This window comes from Hippoglossus hippoglossus, chromosome 19 (genome assembly GCF_009819705.1).
Source record: "Hippoglossus hippoglossus isolate fHipHip1 chromosome 19, fHipHip1.pri, whole genome shotgun sequence".
In the NCBI taxonomy this organism is placed as follows: Eukaryota; Metazoa; Chordata; class Actinopteri; order Pleuronectiformes; family Pleuronectidae; genus Hippoglossus; species Hippoglossus hippoglossus.
The window spans coordinates 10,027,040-10,043,889 of record NC_047169.1 but is presented as its reverse complement, the minus strand read 5'-3'; the positions used below and the strand labels follow the sequence as shown (position 1 = coordinate 10,043,889).

General features: G+C 44.1%; 1 protein-coding gene across 5 annotated transcripts; it reads right to left on the bottom strand.

Moving 5' to 3' along the window:
• Positions 1-18: 18 nt before the first annotated feature.
• Positions 19-15,915, bottom strand: sec24c (SEC24 homolog C, COPII coat complex component). Of its 5 annotated transcripts, XM_034570805.1 has the most exons (25): positions 15,707-15,915; positions 13,788-13,969; positions 12,934-13,014; positions 11,973-12,099; positions 11,670-11,836; positions 10,789-11,523; positions 10,557-10,699; positions 9,193-9,261; positions 8,228-8,336; positions 7,925-8,052; positions 7,008-7,146; positions 6,784-6,899; positions 5,829-5,953; positions 5,315-5,506; positions 5,128-5,221; positions 4,784-4,900; positions 4,497-4,667; positions 4,240-4,336; positions 3,999-4,144; positions 3,532-3,670; positions 2,982-3,100; positions 2,709-2,888; positions 2,424-2,609; positions 2,124-2,213; positions 1,867-2,007 (listed from the first exon to the last, which is right to left on the bottom strand). In XM_034570805.1, the coding sequence occupies exons 2-25, from the start codon at positions 13,945-13,947 to the stop codon at positions 1,867-1,869; spliced, it is 3,771 nt and encodes a 1,256-aa protein (XP_034426696.1). In that variant the 5' UTR covers positions 13,948-13,969; positions 15,707-15,915. The 5 variants fall into 5 exon arrangements, with proteins under 5 accessions (XP_034426698.1, XP_034426697.1, XP_034426699.1 ...); XM_034570807.1 differs by lacking the exon at positions 12,934-13,014 and having other exon boundaries at positions 19-2,007; XM_034570806.1 differs by lacking the exon at positions 15,707-15,915 and having other exon boundaries at positions 19-2,007; positions 13,788-13,947.
• Positions 15,916-16,850: the final 935 nt, after the last annotated feature.

The following is a 16,850-nucleotide window of genomic DNA, read 5'->3' as shown; positions in this document are numbered from 1 at the left end:
AAGAGAGAAGCAACGTGTGGAGTTTCGTTTTAACCTCATTTTATTAGCAGTCCCAAGAGGCAATGAAAAAAACAAATCAAAGAAAAAAAAAAAGGAGAAGAAATTAAGATTACAGTCGAGACAATGGGTCAAACTCAGTGAACGTAAAGATGGAACAGAGGGCGACACACACACACACCAAATGAACACGAAAGTAAAAGTAAAAGAAAAAAAATTAGAACGGAAAGTGATAAATGAAGAACACTGAAATAAATCTCATGGGTAGAATGTGTGTGTGTGTTGGCTGATCCCTCTGTTCCTCAGAAGAAATTCACCAGGACCGACCCTGCATTCACGCACACACTCTCTCTCTCTCCCTCACACACACACACACACACACAGATCACAAAGCCAGTCTTTATTTCTCCGGTAAAAGCCATGATTTTAAATTTAGGCCATTTTTGTGACAGAGAAACCAACCATCAACAAACCACAGCTGCTCAGGCAGGTCTTTAAAATTGTTATTTTCTTATTAATTCTGTACAGATTATATATTTTATTTACACACTGAACTCAGTCAGTGCGGAGACAACTCAAAGTTTGCAAACATGAACTCATGTCTGTTTATCAGCCTTCCCTCTGTTTATTTCTGTCGGCTTGAAAATGCATTTCTATACATTTTAGGACATCAAAACTCTTCATTAATATAGAGTCTGCCGCACTACATACCATCAACAGACAGTATTATCCTCAGTCAGAGGATTCTCCATCGCCGTCATGCTGAGATCAAAACTTCACATCCTCATTTTTTTCCCTCTCATTTAGTCTTTTGTCCTTTATTCCATCTCTGACCTTTCCCAGTGCTGCATAGACTTAAAACTCCCCCAACAGAATCATGACAGTGATTTGAAATACACATCTGGTTTGCCCGTGAGTAAACAGGGGGGGGGGGGGGGGCAGATGTTCATGCCGACAAAGAAAACTCAACTGAGGCCGATATCAAACAAATCTGCATGATACGAATTACCGTAATGACTGTGTTTTCAGCGCACCATATTTTTCAGTAGATCTGTCGACACAGAGCAGATTATATTCTAAATGCAGGTGAAAACTTGCCAGCTGTTCATCTAGGTGCTTAAATTCACACTTGAACCTAGAGCCACATCGGGAAATAAGAATCGGGCAGCGGTCAACTAATCCTCACATCTGGAAACAAACAAACATGATTGGAGGAGCATGGGAAGGGGGTACTAAGGCCATGATTAAATGGGAGAAGAGACAGAAAGAACAGCATTTAATATGTAATTCCATTTATGTCTTGTATGTAGATGTCCTTCACTCTATTTGGATTCAATCATATAAAAAGTGTTTGCTATCTAAGGGTCATTTATGCACCCAAAACAGCCTTTCAGTGCTAATAATAAGACAGTACACCGACTACGTCAACATCAGCCCCCTCCATCGCTCATTTAATCTGTTGCATACATGTAATTGTTCACTTGTGTATATACATTACCCTCCCTCCTCACTTATTCTGCTCCTGCTGTGATAGGGCAGTAGATTACAGGCAGAGAAAACCTCTATTGACATCACATCCTCCCTCTCTCTCTCTCTCTCTCTCTCTTTCCCCCCCCCCCCCACACACACACACTCACACACACACACACACACTCACACACTCACACACACCCTCACATGATGAGATCCGCCAGCTGGTCTGTGGCAAACAGCAACGAGAGCTTTAGTTTGTTAGGCTTAAAAAAAAAAGAAGATGATAAAGCGCTTTCTTTCTTTCATGAGGAGTGGTGAACCAGGTGGGTTGGGTCAGCGGTGGTCGGGGGTCATACAGGTGAACAAAGGGAAACTCTGAGTGGGGGGAGGGGGTGCCTAGCTGAGAAGCTGGCGGATCTCCTTGTGCATGTGACACAAGAAGTCCACGTATGACGCTCCCCCGCTGGCGCTCTTGTCCTCGACCAGGAAGTGCCTGAATATCAGCTCGGCTTTGTCTTCCTGTTTCACCACCATCAGCTGAGAGGGAGAGATGAGAAGATGAGAAGTGTAAGGAAGGGAAGAAGAACAGAGCAGGCAGGAGGAGGGCTGGGGGTCAAACATTTGACTGAGGGAGAGAAAAAGAGAGAACTTGCCTTCATGTATCGTGGTCGCTGTGCTCTGAAGGAGTCAACAATTTCTCGGAGTCTCTGAGAGAACGGGTTGTCCAGCTCTGGTAGATTTGCCTGAGAGTCGGAGGACAGACATTCAGAGACGTCAGAGCACACTTTAACTAACAGGGTTGAATCAATATCACAGCAGTGCTAATAATCTTCCAATAATTGACGATAAATGTCCTCATTAATGAAAAATCAATAATAATTGATGTTAGCTTTTAATTACAATTTGTGTGGAATCAAAACAACAACAATATGTCTCTCTGATATGATTCTCACCATGCTCGGGTCGATCTGGCTGAAGCTCGGCGTGCCAAAGATGTTGAGCAGCAGCTCCTGCTGAACGCTGGCTCCCACCCACAGGAAGAGGTGGAGCCCCGTCTCCAGGATGTATACTCCTCCTTTCGACAGCCTCTCCTCCGAGTCCCTCACTGCCATCGGCAACGACCCGCTTTCAAGCTTAATCTGGAAAAACAAAGAGATATAACACTATTAGATGCCATCTGCTGATCAAACTGCTCTGTGTGTGTGTGTGTGTGTGTGTTAGTGTGTGTGAGATCTCACCAGTGGCAGTAGGCGGGGGTAGAAAAAGACGTGGGTCTCTGAGACGTCCATGCCGCTGATCAGCTGCCTCAGGTAAGCTCGGTCGTCCAACGAGACGTCGGCTCCCGGCAGCAGCACGTCGCTCTTCAGCACGCAGTTCAGATAGACGGGTAACAGCTTCATGCACTCTGGGAGGATCAGCTGGAAAATACACATACAGAAAACTTTAAAGCAGGGGAGCAAAGGAGTGAATGTGATGTCAGCGGAAAGTGAAAGTGCTGATGTTTTCCGTACCTGACCAGCCGATGACGGGCTTGCACAGTTCTTCCGGTAGCAGGCCAGAATCTGAGCACACTGATTGACCAGAGTGTCTCTCACCGCCTTAGTTTGGTTGGTCAGGACGCCCCGGAAAGCTGTCGAACACATACACAGTGCAAACATTAACCGAAACAGCCACAAAGAAAGAAAAGTATAAAATAAATGGATTACTGTATTACAATGATCTCTTAAAAACAACAAACTAATTTATTCATAAAGCTGATTATAATTGGAGAATCAGACATATGCAGTGTAACATCTTCCACTCGTCTTTATCCTGGTGATTTAGCAATGTCCGGATTCATATTTACAAGGCTGCATATCTGTGAAGAACAGCCACAGTGTTCTACTGGTGCTAACTTGCAGCTCCACGGGAGAAGCTCTTACTTGGCTTTAAGAACAAATGTTTCTCATGTATTTCTCCACTTACGCCTTGTTCAGACTTTCAGAGTAAAATGCTGAGTGTGTAAAATTCTACTGTACGCTCTCCTCCTCCTCCCTGTTGAGCTCTGTGAGCCGTCCTCACCATATTTGGAGAAGAAGTTGATGATTGTGTCTGTCTCACAGTTGCGGTAGAGGTCAGCCAGCTGAGAGCAACAGTTGACAGCCATGTTGTGGACGCGGAGGCGCCTCTGTCCGCTGCAGCTGGTGTACAGCACGGCACACTGCGGGCAAACAGATGAGGCAGAGGTTTCTTACACACGAAAATACTTTGTATTTGTTGTTTCTAGGATATTTTAGTCATTCAGTGAAGTCAAGAAAGTCGCTGCTTAAAAACACTGAGGGTCTACTCTTAAATTACTGGTCCTCTACGTTCTGACAGCTCTAGCGCTCTAATATAGCCTACGTTTGATGCCAGGTTATTTGATAATAACAAGAATGTCAGATGGCTACGATTTACCATCATCTGATAATTGATCATTGTTGTTTTAAAATATTTGATTTAAAACTCAAAATAAAATGTGTTTTTGTCACAAAGACAAATGTGCCCACCTGCATGAGTGCCCCTGTCTCCTCGCTGAGCTTGTCATCGTGTTTGAACTCGACAGTGACGGCCTTGTCACAGTCCAGGCCTGCCAGCTCCACATCTGTGGTATTACTCATGAAGAAGGAGCCGTAGAAGTCTGTCGCTCTGATACCTGAGGGACGGGAGTAAAACAGGTGAGGAGATTGTCACATTTCTTTCAATCTGACTATGTTTTTTCGTTTGGTTTTCAGCTAGGGAGTGACTTACCTGTGCTGGTTCGCACCCTCATGACGGCATCAAACCCTACTAGTTTCTGAACGTCTCGTCTGAGGTCATTCAGGAATCGTTCTTGATCAGATGGAGCCTGGGATAAAGGAAACAAAAACACAATGAGAAACGAAAGCCTTTAATTTATCAAAACTCAGTATATCATGAACAGCAGGCAACACTCAAAATCATGGATGAAAAACCTGCTGCAGCTTCAGGGTGAGACTGAAGGAAGGAAGAGAGTGATTTCCTCTCACCTGGAAGTAAGTGTATTTGTAGACTGAACCTCCGGTGGAGACGGGAACCACTGCTAACGTGGCAACATCCACAAACTGGTTCGGGAAGAGGAAGAGATCTACGCAGCAGCCCTGGGCCACACACTCCTTAGCGAGGGTGTTGTAGAAGCCGGCCTGGGGCTGAAACAGAGACTGAAGAGGAAGGAGAGTCAGCGTGAAGGAAGTGAATGAGTGATACATAAACAAAACATTATTCAAAATGCCTTGTTACGTTGAGTTAAAGCACAACTTGATTCACTCGTGTTTACCTTCTCCTTATCTGTCCCAATCAGCTTCTTGTCTTCTCTGTTCTTTAATTTTCCAGGAGCCTCTGCGATTGGCAGAGAGGTGTGGAACACAAACAGCTTCCCAGCACAATCTGCAGCCTGAGAAAATGACACAGCAACATAGAAATCATGCTCTTTACAAGCCAAGTATCATGTATACAGACGTATTAAAAGCTACCCGAGTAATAACCTCTGATAAGGAAGGTGATGTTTTCACCCCTGTCTGTTTGATGGTTGGTTTTATAATTTTAGCTTTTTTAATCCTCAAACTGTAAATGAATTTATCAAGCCGTTAAAAGACTTTCCCGACTTTCCGTAGTGCTTACCTTCAGTGCCTCCAGTCCTGCCTGGATTACAGGTCCAAAGACCGTCTCCGTCTCCCTGGTGTCTGCAAACATCTCTGGGATCTGGTCCAGTAAACTGGAAAACACAAACAGCGTGTGATGAAATCGGATCAATTTGACTTTCCATCGAAACCTTGAGGATTTGTTGCAGTGCTTTGCGTCAGCCCACCTCTCGATAACTAGCCGGCTTTCGTTTACGTTGACCAGGAAGCCATCGAGCAGGGGCACAAACATGTCCGACACATCCGACACCACCAACATCTGTGGCTGGGCCAGGCTCGACTTGACATTGTAGAAGTGCAAAACCTTGTTGTAGGTGACGAAACCCACCCGCACCACAGAATCCGTTTCTGGGTTCTCCCTGGACGCAGACACAAAGGAGGAGATGGGAAAAAGGTCAACATTTGGTCATGGGCTAGAAATGACTGTATAGACTAACTGAATTATCTAATATGCTTAATTAATATTTTTCCTTTCTCAAAACTTTTCCTTTTTTTCCCCCCTTATATTTTTTGATTCATTCATTCTATTTTGAGTCTTTCATCCTTGCTCTAATTTCCTCATTCCATCCTTGTAATTTCTTCCATCAGCCTTTTCTTCACTGGATCATTTCCCCCCCTATTTTCTTCCATTATTCTTTCCCTGCTTCTAGCAAATGATTCTTCCCTCTTCTCGTGTGTTACCTGGGCAGGTAGTCGAGAAGGGTCTTCAGTTCCTGGCAGACGATGTTGACCATGCCGCTCTTCACAGCGTTGTAGGACACATCGATGAGGAAGATGTAGGCTGGAGGCTGAGGGAGCTTATTGTTCTGTTGGGACAAGACAAAGTATGAAGATGCGTGTAAATTACAGTAAAATATTAATCACAGAGGAACTTCATTGTGTGTTCAGTTCAATGTGCTGCCTGAAAGTTACTTTTCTATCCAATAAATAAAAAGTAATCACTGATTCAATCCCAGAATAAAACCAGTCACTGAGTTGGTGTCGCAGAAGCAATTCTATGTTAATCTGAATCCTAAATCACGTCTAATTTTGGTCAAAACCACAGAGAACACAGCATTACAATATTAATAAAAACTTTCCACCATACCTGGACTTGTAGTGGGATTAAAATAAAGAAGACTAAGTGATGCAAATATATAATAAGTATATTACAAAGCCTTTAAATATTCTCATGGCTATATTTAGCTACGACAATATTTAAACAGAACATTTAATATCAGTTGCAGATCAGCCTTGGACTTTTGTGAGTGCACCATCTCATCAATACCAATATCGATTCCTTACCCATCAAGATAACACACCGTTTTGTTAGCTGCATAGAATCATTTCCAAACTGACACCCATTAAATAAAACAGACACCGAGCCAATTTCACTGAGACCCAATTGAGCCTACAGGCGTTGCTTATATCAAATAATTGGATAAGGACTGACTACACTGCTAATTAATGTAGACCAGTCTATGCTGATATTTCCTTGGTGGTTATTGTTATTCCTGATGTCTTCGTTCATTATAGTTTCATTCATACCCATTTCTGAAACAAGCTTCTATTGCAAAGATTTACTCCTGCAGATCCTTGAGGAAACTCAGGAGTAAACAACCCATTGTGGATGCTATACCTTGGTACCAGGTCTTACCTTACAGTAGTCGACAGTGGCCAAGAACTCGTAGCTGCCCAGCGAAAGCTCCGGCCTGTCATAGCAGTCCACCCTCTTACCAGTGTGGTCCAGATGCTGGAAGTAATGTTGAGGCACTATGGGCAAACAGCGGAAGGATAAACAAAGCATATAAATACTCTTCCATTTATGAAAACATGTATTTCTTATTTATTCACTGCCCAATTAAATGAACACAAACTCACCCTCTGTGACACAGCTACAAAACCCACACTGGAAGCGGCGCCCGCCCTCTATGAACTGCATGTATGGACACATGTAGGCCTTGCAGCGGTTGCAGCGGATTGGACCACCCTCGCCATGGTCCACCAGGTACGGTGGGGTCTGTGCCAAAGAGGTTCATTGAAAAAGAGTCAGAGAATCCTTATAAAGCAAAGAGAGTGATTTCATCTAAAACCTTTTATGGACAGAATTACTGAAACAGGAGGTTATGTGTGCCACACCCTTATGACTTAAGATCTACAACCTCTCTTCCCTACAGATGCTTTTCCTGCCAAAATGACGTAATATTAAACTACTCCAGTCTAGATACTGACGACAAATGCATGAAACAAGGTCATGAAACAAGGTCATGCAGCCACTCCCAGCTCTATGATTTTGAGACGGATTATCCCACTGACATCACAGGCGTGTCGTGATAATAATTACATATCGGGCATTGCCCTGAAAACTAATCTTTTTTCAAAATAAGCTCAGAGTAAAAGCTGTATAACTGGTACGAAAATCTCAGTAGAAGATAGAGTTGCAGTGTGGAATACACAGGGTGAAATACAGAGGAAGTTCACTGATCAATCAGATTAAAACTACAATCTATCCTCCATACTCAAAGGATTTTGTGACAAGGGAAATCTTTAGGTGGCGAACAGAATTATTCATAATATTACAATATTTCACATTTGTCAACAAAGTCCTATATATTCTGCACCTTGCTTGACTTTAAATAATGTATTTTCCTTTTTTGCTTTCTGATAGCGTTCCAATGGACTCACTTCTTCTCTTATCATGCAATAACATGTAGCCACATTTCAAATAAAGTCCTATTTAACAGGACTTCATCTACAATACCAGAGAGACGAGAGAGTGGAAGGAAGAAGGGTCTCACCTCATCTGGTGGCAGTGTGGCGAGGGGCTTGATGACGGCGGCCAGTGGCACTTGAGACTGCTTGGCCATGTCGGCTGTGCAAGGCATATTGTACGCTGTACAGCGAATAAACCTGGGACTGGCATTCCCTGGACACAGACACAATTCTTCAATCAATATCACAATAAATACATGGCAACATCCTTTTTTGACTTGTAACTAAGTGAAGAAATGAGATGACCTGTGTGAATGAATAACACTTCCTCAAGAATTGGAAATATGAAAGGGGTTAGTTAGTATGTCTTAAAAGAAAGTAGAAGCTACCTTGGTCTTTGACCTGAAAGTTGGTGGTGACCAGCGGTGGGGCCTGACCTCTGACCCCTGTAGTGAATGGCTCGTTGCTCTTAGCCCTGTCATCCTCTATTACCTGGATCTGAAAGGGAGAGAGGGGAAACAAGGTTTCTTAATACATAATCGTTCACACCATAAAAACACATGTATGTTCACATAACACTGTCCCCGGGACTAACAAAGTTTAAAAGAGGAACACTTAACCACGCAGGAGAGGACTTTCACACAACCCCGACACACACACACAGCTACTAAGCACACAATGAAATAAGTCAACATCTGTGGACAAAATATTCATAGTCAAGCCAAGACAAAGATGACATGTGGTACAGATTCATGCTGAAGCCGCTTGTGTAGACCAACAAGTATGATAAAAACAGATCTAAATGACATCCCCTAGGGAAAAAAGGGCAGGATTTATCAAGGCATGCCATTAATCCAAGGAATTGTGGGTAAGTCAAAAGACTACAGGCCAGCATGCAAGGCATGGAAACAGATTAAGGGGGGTGGGGGTGGGTGGCAGGCTGAGCTGCATAAATGACAAACTGCAAAAAACTAAAGTAGAAATAATATGTCAAAGTTAAGATTACAAGAGAGTGTCAACCGTATCGTCTAACTCTCGGTTAAAGAAAGGAAATAATTTAATTTCCACAAAAAATTAAGTTTAATTTACAGTAACTATTTTATCTGCTGCCGGAATTTATCTGCAGAAGATAAATGGAGTATATTTCCAGTTCTACTGGACAAAAATAAGCAGGGTTCACCGAAGAATTAACATAACAAACAACAAGTCTATATCGTTCTTATTTCTGACAGTAGCCATCTCTGACTGAGGGGTTTGAAAGAATAAGAGGTGAGAGATGCAGGTTAGTGCAAGCGAGAAGAGGCGACAGGGATGCAGCAGCGGTAAAAGGCAGGCACACACACAGGAAACTTACTGGGCTGGGGATAGCGTCTGGATCTATTCTATGTCTTGATTTCTGCACAGCCGGCATGTCAGACGCTTGCTTTACATTCAAAAGTTTGTCCAGCAAATTGTGCGAAAACAGGACAAAATAAAAAAATAAATACAGAGAGTGAAAAGTTTAAAAAAAAGATTTGAGAAGAGAAATCTCAGTGATACTGCACTGAGCAGCAAGCAGCACTGTGGTAATTCAAACAGATACTGGTCAGTAGTGTTGATTATAGATTAGTGGTATTGTATTGGCTTCATGACAGGCAAGTGCATGTAGATATAAGTTAATATACCAGTAGCCACACATGCTGAGCAGCTCTACAGGTAAGAAGACTACAGAAGATCACAAACAAAGAGACAATACTACTGTTAGACTCTGTGCTACTACAGCTGGGCAGTACTCAGAGCAAAGGGGAAAAAATATATATATATATATATATAATTATATATATATACTGTGATAGTTAGAGGAGAATGTGACTTCCTGGGTTGGGTGAACACATTTTTATTTATTAGATTTATTATTTTTGGTATTGAACTATGATAGATATGATAGTGACATTCACAACATATTGCATTTTAGTAACTTGTTATATGACATAATAATAATTACAAATCCTGTTCAATGAAAGGATGACATAATAATAATAATACTAATAACAATTACTGCCCAGCCCTACATGGTTAATGCAAAGTCATATACACACAGTGGACACTTTGTTAGGTACACCTGTACAGTCGAACCCAAAATGTCAACAGCAGGCGTCAACGCTGTGTTCGGGCTCTGTTGTAGTCGCCTGAGATGATCCACTTGTGGTCAAGCTTCTGCGTATGTGTATGAATCTTATGGGCGTCTCTTGATTAAGTTTATAGAGTTTGGCTTTTGATTATACTGTCAGAAATGTGTTAATTCAATTATATGTTAATTACTAAGATCATAGCTGGTTGTGTGGTCTTACTGAACAACATTAGACAGATGTGTTTCTATTTTTATCTCTTTAGACACATGAGGGAGGCAGAATATTATAAATAGATCCTCTGAATATGATGCATTACAGCAAAACACCACCACTGACCTCATTGTTAATTTTAATCAACACCTGGATGACGGAGTCAAACCCTGAACATGAAATGCATCATAAAAGGACTCTATGACACATTCGATTGCGTTGGACTTTATAGGTGTATCTAAAAACATGATCACTGAGTGTACATGTCGTGCTGCAAAGTCGTCATTCCTCACAACGACTCTGTCTCAAAATATTGTGTGATAAACAAATAGAAATACTACAACAAGTCGGTATGTGTCATAAATGAAGAACTCGGTAAATGTGTTTGTCTGCTCACCGGGCTAGGAATGGCATCTGGGTCAAGTCTTTTCTGTGCAGCTGGAGCAGGAGCTGGTGCTGGTGCAGGGGCTCCATAGTTTGGTTGCCCAGGATAAGGGCCTGCATAGCCAGGCTGAGGGCCTCTCACCTGCCCAAAAGCACCTTAAGAAGAAAAAGAAAACTGCTTAGCAATGGGAAAAAAAAAGTGACGGTAACAAGTAATAGCTTATAGTAAGCTGCAGTCTCCTCACCATTCTGCTGAGGAGGGTATCCACCCTGCATACCAGGCTGAGATGGAGGCTGCTGCAGGGGCCCAGGAGGGCACGGTGGGCCCTGTGGTCCTGGAGGCAGGTGGTTGCTTTGAGCCATGGAAGTTGGAGGCATCTGAGCTCTGGGAGGAGACGGTCCTGAGTGATAAGGTGATGGCTGGGATGGAGGGGGTTGCTGTTGAGGAGGCATGGGGCCTGGGTATTGGCCGGGGGGAGTGGAGGTGGGAGGGGGACCAGGGGGAGGAAAAGGTCCAGGTTGAGAGGAAGGAGGGGGTGCCCTGGGTTGGAAGGAGCCCTGGGCAGGGGGAGGCGGACCAGAGATGAAGGCAGGCTGGCTGGAGGGTGGAGGTGCTGAGGAGAAGGGGGGCTGGTTTGGGGGGAAGGACTGCTGTGGTGGGGACACTGGAGGAGCAGGAGCTTGGTTTGGTGGAGGCATGGGACCTGAGAAGGAAGAGGGAGGGAAGTTTTGTTGAGAGGAAGGAGGGGGCTGTGCAGAGGAGGTGAACGGCTGTTGAGAGGTAGGGGGAACAGAAGAGTTGAATGGCTGTTGAGAAGGAGGCAGTGGGCCTCCGTAGTATTGCTGAGAAGTTGCAGGGCCGCTGGGAGTTGGTGGCTGGGTGGGAGCCGAGGATGCCGGTGGAGGGGCTTGTGTGTAGGCGGGCGAAGGTGCGGCAGAGTAGGCGGTACTGATGGGAAGCTGGGAGGAGTGAGGTGGAACTGGGGAAAGAGAGCAAGAGAGAGCGTTTGTGAGGGACTACATGTATTTACATAATATTCAGGTTTCTGTTGAGGTATGTCCACAGCGAAGGCCATCTCATATTTAAATCATCATTCCAGTCAAGTATAAAGCCACCCAAATTTACCATATCCTGGCCCTGCTGGGGTTGGGGGTCCAGAGTTGATCTGCATCCCAGTCATCTGGTTGGTGACCTGATGCATTGTGGGTGGAGGCCCATGGTGTTGAGGATAGCTGGATTGCGACCCTGTCATGTTCACAGCTCCCTGGCTGTACGGCTGAGATACAGGAGGCCTAGAAAAACAAAATTCATTGAAGTCGCATTTCCACCCAACAGTACCCAAAACCTTTAGGCCCAAGAATCTTATATAAAAAACGTAACGTGTGGGAACATTTTAGTGACAAGAACAATCTATAAACATGTAACTACCTGTTTGGTGCTTGTGTCATAGGTGGGGGTCCATTCGGCATTTCCCCTTGACTGTGACTGTACTGATTATATTGTTGAGGCGCTGAGACTGGCGGGGCTCCAGATGTGGGAGGACCCCTGGCAGGACCTGAACAGCAGAGACAAGACATTACACACAAAGACCTTCAAAAAGCTAAAACCTGTTGCAAACAATTGTGGATCCGTTCTGATTTCAATCTTTCTGTTGTGACGAGATTAGTGGCTATAGGAAACTACAATTATTATATTCCACATTTTTCCAACAGTTAGGAGCACAGACAACATACTGATACAAGGACTGTGCTGAGAGGGTCAGTCGGTTTAATGGGACCAATCAAGACTGGGAATGAAAGCCACACCTGACATTTACAGGGATGTTTCTGGTTAGTCAGGTAGATCTCAGGAGCATTCATGTGAGGATTGTCCAACATGCAGGAGGCAGGACGTAATGTATAAATTCCAATGCGGAGATCACTTGTTTTTGTTTACAGCACAGCAACCCCTGCGTTGGCCTGTATCACCAAAAGCTTGAATCTTGTCTTTCCAAGTTGACATCTTTGTGCCTTCTACGTGTATGGCTCCTCTTTTTCATTTAGAGATATTTGTATCCTTATTGGGTTTTTTTTCAGTATTGCGTCTGTCACATGTTAGACACATCATTCACACGCCCAATCGCTCACAGCATCCTCTACTGTATTCTCAGTTTTTACTAGGGGGCTGTAAGCAGAGACTGTTTTTGAATTGGAACATCTCTCTCACATGGGAAAATGTTTATCGTTACTTCAAAACTTAAGTAATAAAAAGTTTAGTAACTAGTCAGCCATTAATTATAATAGTCTCAGGACATGCTGGCAAGAATAATGCCTGTAGCTGCAGGGAGGACTTGATGATTGCAGACCATGTGGAGTGTGAAATGAGCAAGAAAAACACAGGAGGCAGTTACCTAAGTCAAGAGGAGAGGAGAGGTCAGAGACTGGGGTGGCTGCCACAGCCTTAGAGGGAAAGCTTGTGAAAGGAGAATAATCTGAAATAGAAGAAAATAGGGGGAAGAGGGCACACACACACAGAGATGTAGGGAAAAGCGTAAAGCAACAGTAAGGAATGAGAGGGCATTTGATATTTAGATTAGTATGCACAGCGTCAGTGCTTTTCTCACACATACATGGTCATCCAGATGGCGGGAAGCAAAGTAATTGGCTCTGAGGATGCTTGCAGAGCATCACAGTTTACCCGAGCCGTTTTCAGACGTGACCTCAAGGTAAAATCCGGAGAATTGGCTACGGTGTTTACCCAGAGTTTGCCTTTCACACATGCACAACACAGCGGGAGGTTCTCTGCACAGTCGTGTTCACAATTGCAATAAATCCTCGGCATTATTCAGGTGAGAGGTAAAGCAGCCTGATGCAGCAGGCTGAGGCAGGAAGTGACGTATTGAGTCTGCTGCGGAGATCACTGGACTATGTTTACAGCAATCCGACACCTCATCTGCTCTTATCACCACAAACTCTCTTAACATCTTTGTCGGTGTCTTCTAGGTGTCTGACTCTGCCTTTTCACCGGAAGACTTTTGTTTCCCTTCAACTTCACCTGGATTTCTACGGACTTTATACCAGGAGGTCAGGCAGATAAAGTCCTTAGAAACTGCAAGTGAGCATCTAACTCGAACATTTGCGCTCACACATGCACCTCATCCGCAGAAAATACGAAGTGCGGAGTCCAGTGCATGTCTGAAAGCAGCTCTGGTGTCAATCTCTTTCACTCACTCAGATGCACACTTGCTCAGAAGCTGCATTTTACCTTGTGGTTGAGCCCCAGGCTGGTAGGCTGAAGCAGGGCCGTTGTAGGGTGCGTACGGGACAGGATATCCCGCATCCAGGGGAGCGTAGCCAGGATGGCTGTAGCCAGGCTGGGGCTGGCCGTACGGAGAGGCCATTGGAGTGTGCTGGTTTACATTCATCCTCCTCAGTTCATCCCTAAATCTGGAAAGATTTTGAAACAGTTGTAAAAAGACTTGTCACCACTATGAGATAAACTCACTTAACCTGTTTCCAAGATGGAAACTGAGATTTCACTGCTGAGACTACTGTGAAAGTAGATCATGATGTTTTCATGATTTGCTAATAGAATATTCCATTCACATGTTACAGGGTAGAGTCAGATTATGACTCATGTCAACATATATCCAGTACATAATACATTACACAACCCAGGGGCATGCCTCATCAAGTGGTTGGTAACTGCTGTGTGTCAATGTCACAAAATGCAAAGAAAACTAAAATAGGAATGTATTTAAATGCATCTATTTTTAACTGCAAAGTCTCTCATTCAAGTGTTGTGTTGTCTAGTTTAGTTAAATGGTCCTTGAGCTGTGCTATTGTCAGATCTCTGTGAGGAAAGATTTGGAGGCAGTTGTGAGAAGACGGGACAGTCGCACACTGAGCAGTTCATCACACACCTGAACTAACAAACAACAAAATGGACAGCTACACAGCTCTTAGCTCTCAAGGTCTCCAGTCAGTAACACATCACACTTTGTTATGACGTTACTATTTCCTGGTTGAGTGACAACACCTTTATTGGCTTTTTGTGCCACACCCACAGATTGCTCCTTGGCCACTTAACAATTCACTTAACACACAAACTGACCAAACTGACTGTTGACACAAGTCACTTCCCCCAAACATGTACGGCAAACAAATCCACTAGACTTGTGATACTTTCTCAGAGAAATCAAAAGCCTGATATGATGGTGACACTCTCCTGGACTCATGCATGTGCCTGAGACAAATGTTTAACAGTGGAGTTATGACAAGGCCCCAGGTGAGTGGCTCGACTTACAGGCTCAGTCAGTCCTTCCACATCACATGTCAAGTGTGAGCCTCGCTAACAGACACACAAGAGTGGAGTTATGTATTCACTGAGGCCGGTGGAGAGTGGCCTCACCTGTATGACAGAGTGATGAGTATCAGCTAACAGACAAACACGGGCTAAACGAGCGGGGCCTTTGAATAATTCAGCAGTGCAGGTGCCACAACGAGAAATACAATCGCTGGAGCCCCACAGCTATTTAGTACGTAGGGCCTGTTGAGTGACCCACATCTGCTCTCACTGGCCGGGGTTGCACCATCACGGAACTCGGCTGGCTGGTTTGGAAATCCCGAAGGGACACAAACACATCCAAGATTAACAAATAAAGAACACAAGCTTAGTAGGAGTGAAGTGTGACAACAATAATGAAAGCTAGAGAGCCTAGCTACAAGCTAACAGGAGCCAAGTTCAGTGCCGCATTAGCATTAGCTCGCTGGCTAGCCGACATTTAGCAACACAACATGTCAAGCAATAAACCCTAAACACAACCCGGTGTGACGCGCGGTGCGGCTCACAGGCGCTGGTGTAAAAACAGCTTTCGTTTAATACACTTTAAGGTGGTGAGGGTTTGGTTCGCTGGCTGACGCTGGCAGCCGGTCAACCTGAAACACGATGACAGCAGCGAGCGGCTGAATCAGCTGTGGCCGGGGATAGCCACAACCGGACCTAGCATCCGTTAGCCTAGCAGCTAAGCTAGTAAAGCTCCAGGTACTCTGAGGGGCGATGCTAGCCGTCCATTAGCATTAGCTAGCATGAGCTAACCGAAACAGAATCCCAAGCTCCGCCGTCAGTGGTCAGAGCCGGACGGGGGTATGAGCCTCATTAACCGGCCTCGAACCGAAACCTACCCCCGAAGTGTTGTGAATAGTAAAGGCTATCCTCTGTCCGGGGCGAGCTGAGAAACCCGGCGGCCGACGTCGTCCCGGGCTGTTTGTCACTAATCCCGTTTCTCCTCGGTGTCAGGAGCGGACATTCAGCGGAACTGCTGCAGCGCTGTGCCACGTCCACATCCGGACACCGTAGGGGGACTTCCTCCGCGTTCACCTCCTCTGCTGCACCGGAGCCAAACACCGGCTGCTGTCAACTGCACCGCAACCACAGGGTCATGTAATATCATTATATTATATCGATTATTTATCTATTGTTAAGTTGATTCAGATAAAGATCCTGGATCACAAATCACTTAATAGACTGTCATCAGGGAACAGGAGTTAATCCAAAGGAGTGGAAGAGAGGATAAAAACAAAAGTAATGAATTAGTCTGTACACACGCACACACACACACTTAAACATATACATATATGCTCTCATATATACATATACATATATTAAAAGCACTTGAGAAGGAAGAACAAATGTAGTAATAATGATAATTATAACAACAACAACAACAATAACAATAACAATAACTATAACAATAATAATAATAATAATAATGATTATCCTTATGAAACTATCTCTGAATGTTAAAGAACGTGGAGGGGAAAAAAATCCTGGCACTGCCCTCTGATCTGGATCCATACCAAAATGTAACTGTGTCTTCCTGGACCAGTACCGCATCCTTTCACAAAATTCTATGGTAATCCGTCCAGGGGTTTTTGTTCAATGCTTCTGACATATAAACAAACAAACAAACATATGGAGATGAAAACATCCCCTCCTTAGAGGAGGTAACCATGGTCCACACTCAAGCATAGTAGATGGCAGTGATGTAACAAGTTGAAAAAGAAAATATAAGATTTGCACTTTTTTCTTCAGATTTTTAGAAAGTGATTTTTTAAGTATAATACGAAGTAAAAACAGATTGACAGTCTAAATGTAATTTCCTAAGGCTTTCACAGTTGTGAACTTGATTATATGTTTGTTTTGGCACATCACCCAGGACCTTTCAAGTGTCCCTTGGGCTGAGAGCTTTGGATTCTGTCGATTATCCAAGTCGTCGATCAAGGAGGTAGCCATTGGAATTTGGTCAATTGTGCCAGAGTCCTCGCC

Coding starts and splice junctions, on each gene's coding strand:
- sec24c (XM_034570805.1), bottom strand. CDS start 13,947: ATGAATGTAAACCAGCACACTCCAATGGCCTCTCCGTACGGCCAGCCC. Junction 4,668..4,783: donor TTGGGACAGATAAGGAGAAG/GTAAACACGAGT, acceptor CTTCCTCTTCAG/TCTCTGTTTCAGCCCCAGGC. Junction 4,145..4,239: donor GAGGGTGCGAACCAGCACAG/GTAAGTCACTCC, acceptor CCCGTCCCTCAG/GTATCAGAGCGACAGACTTC.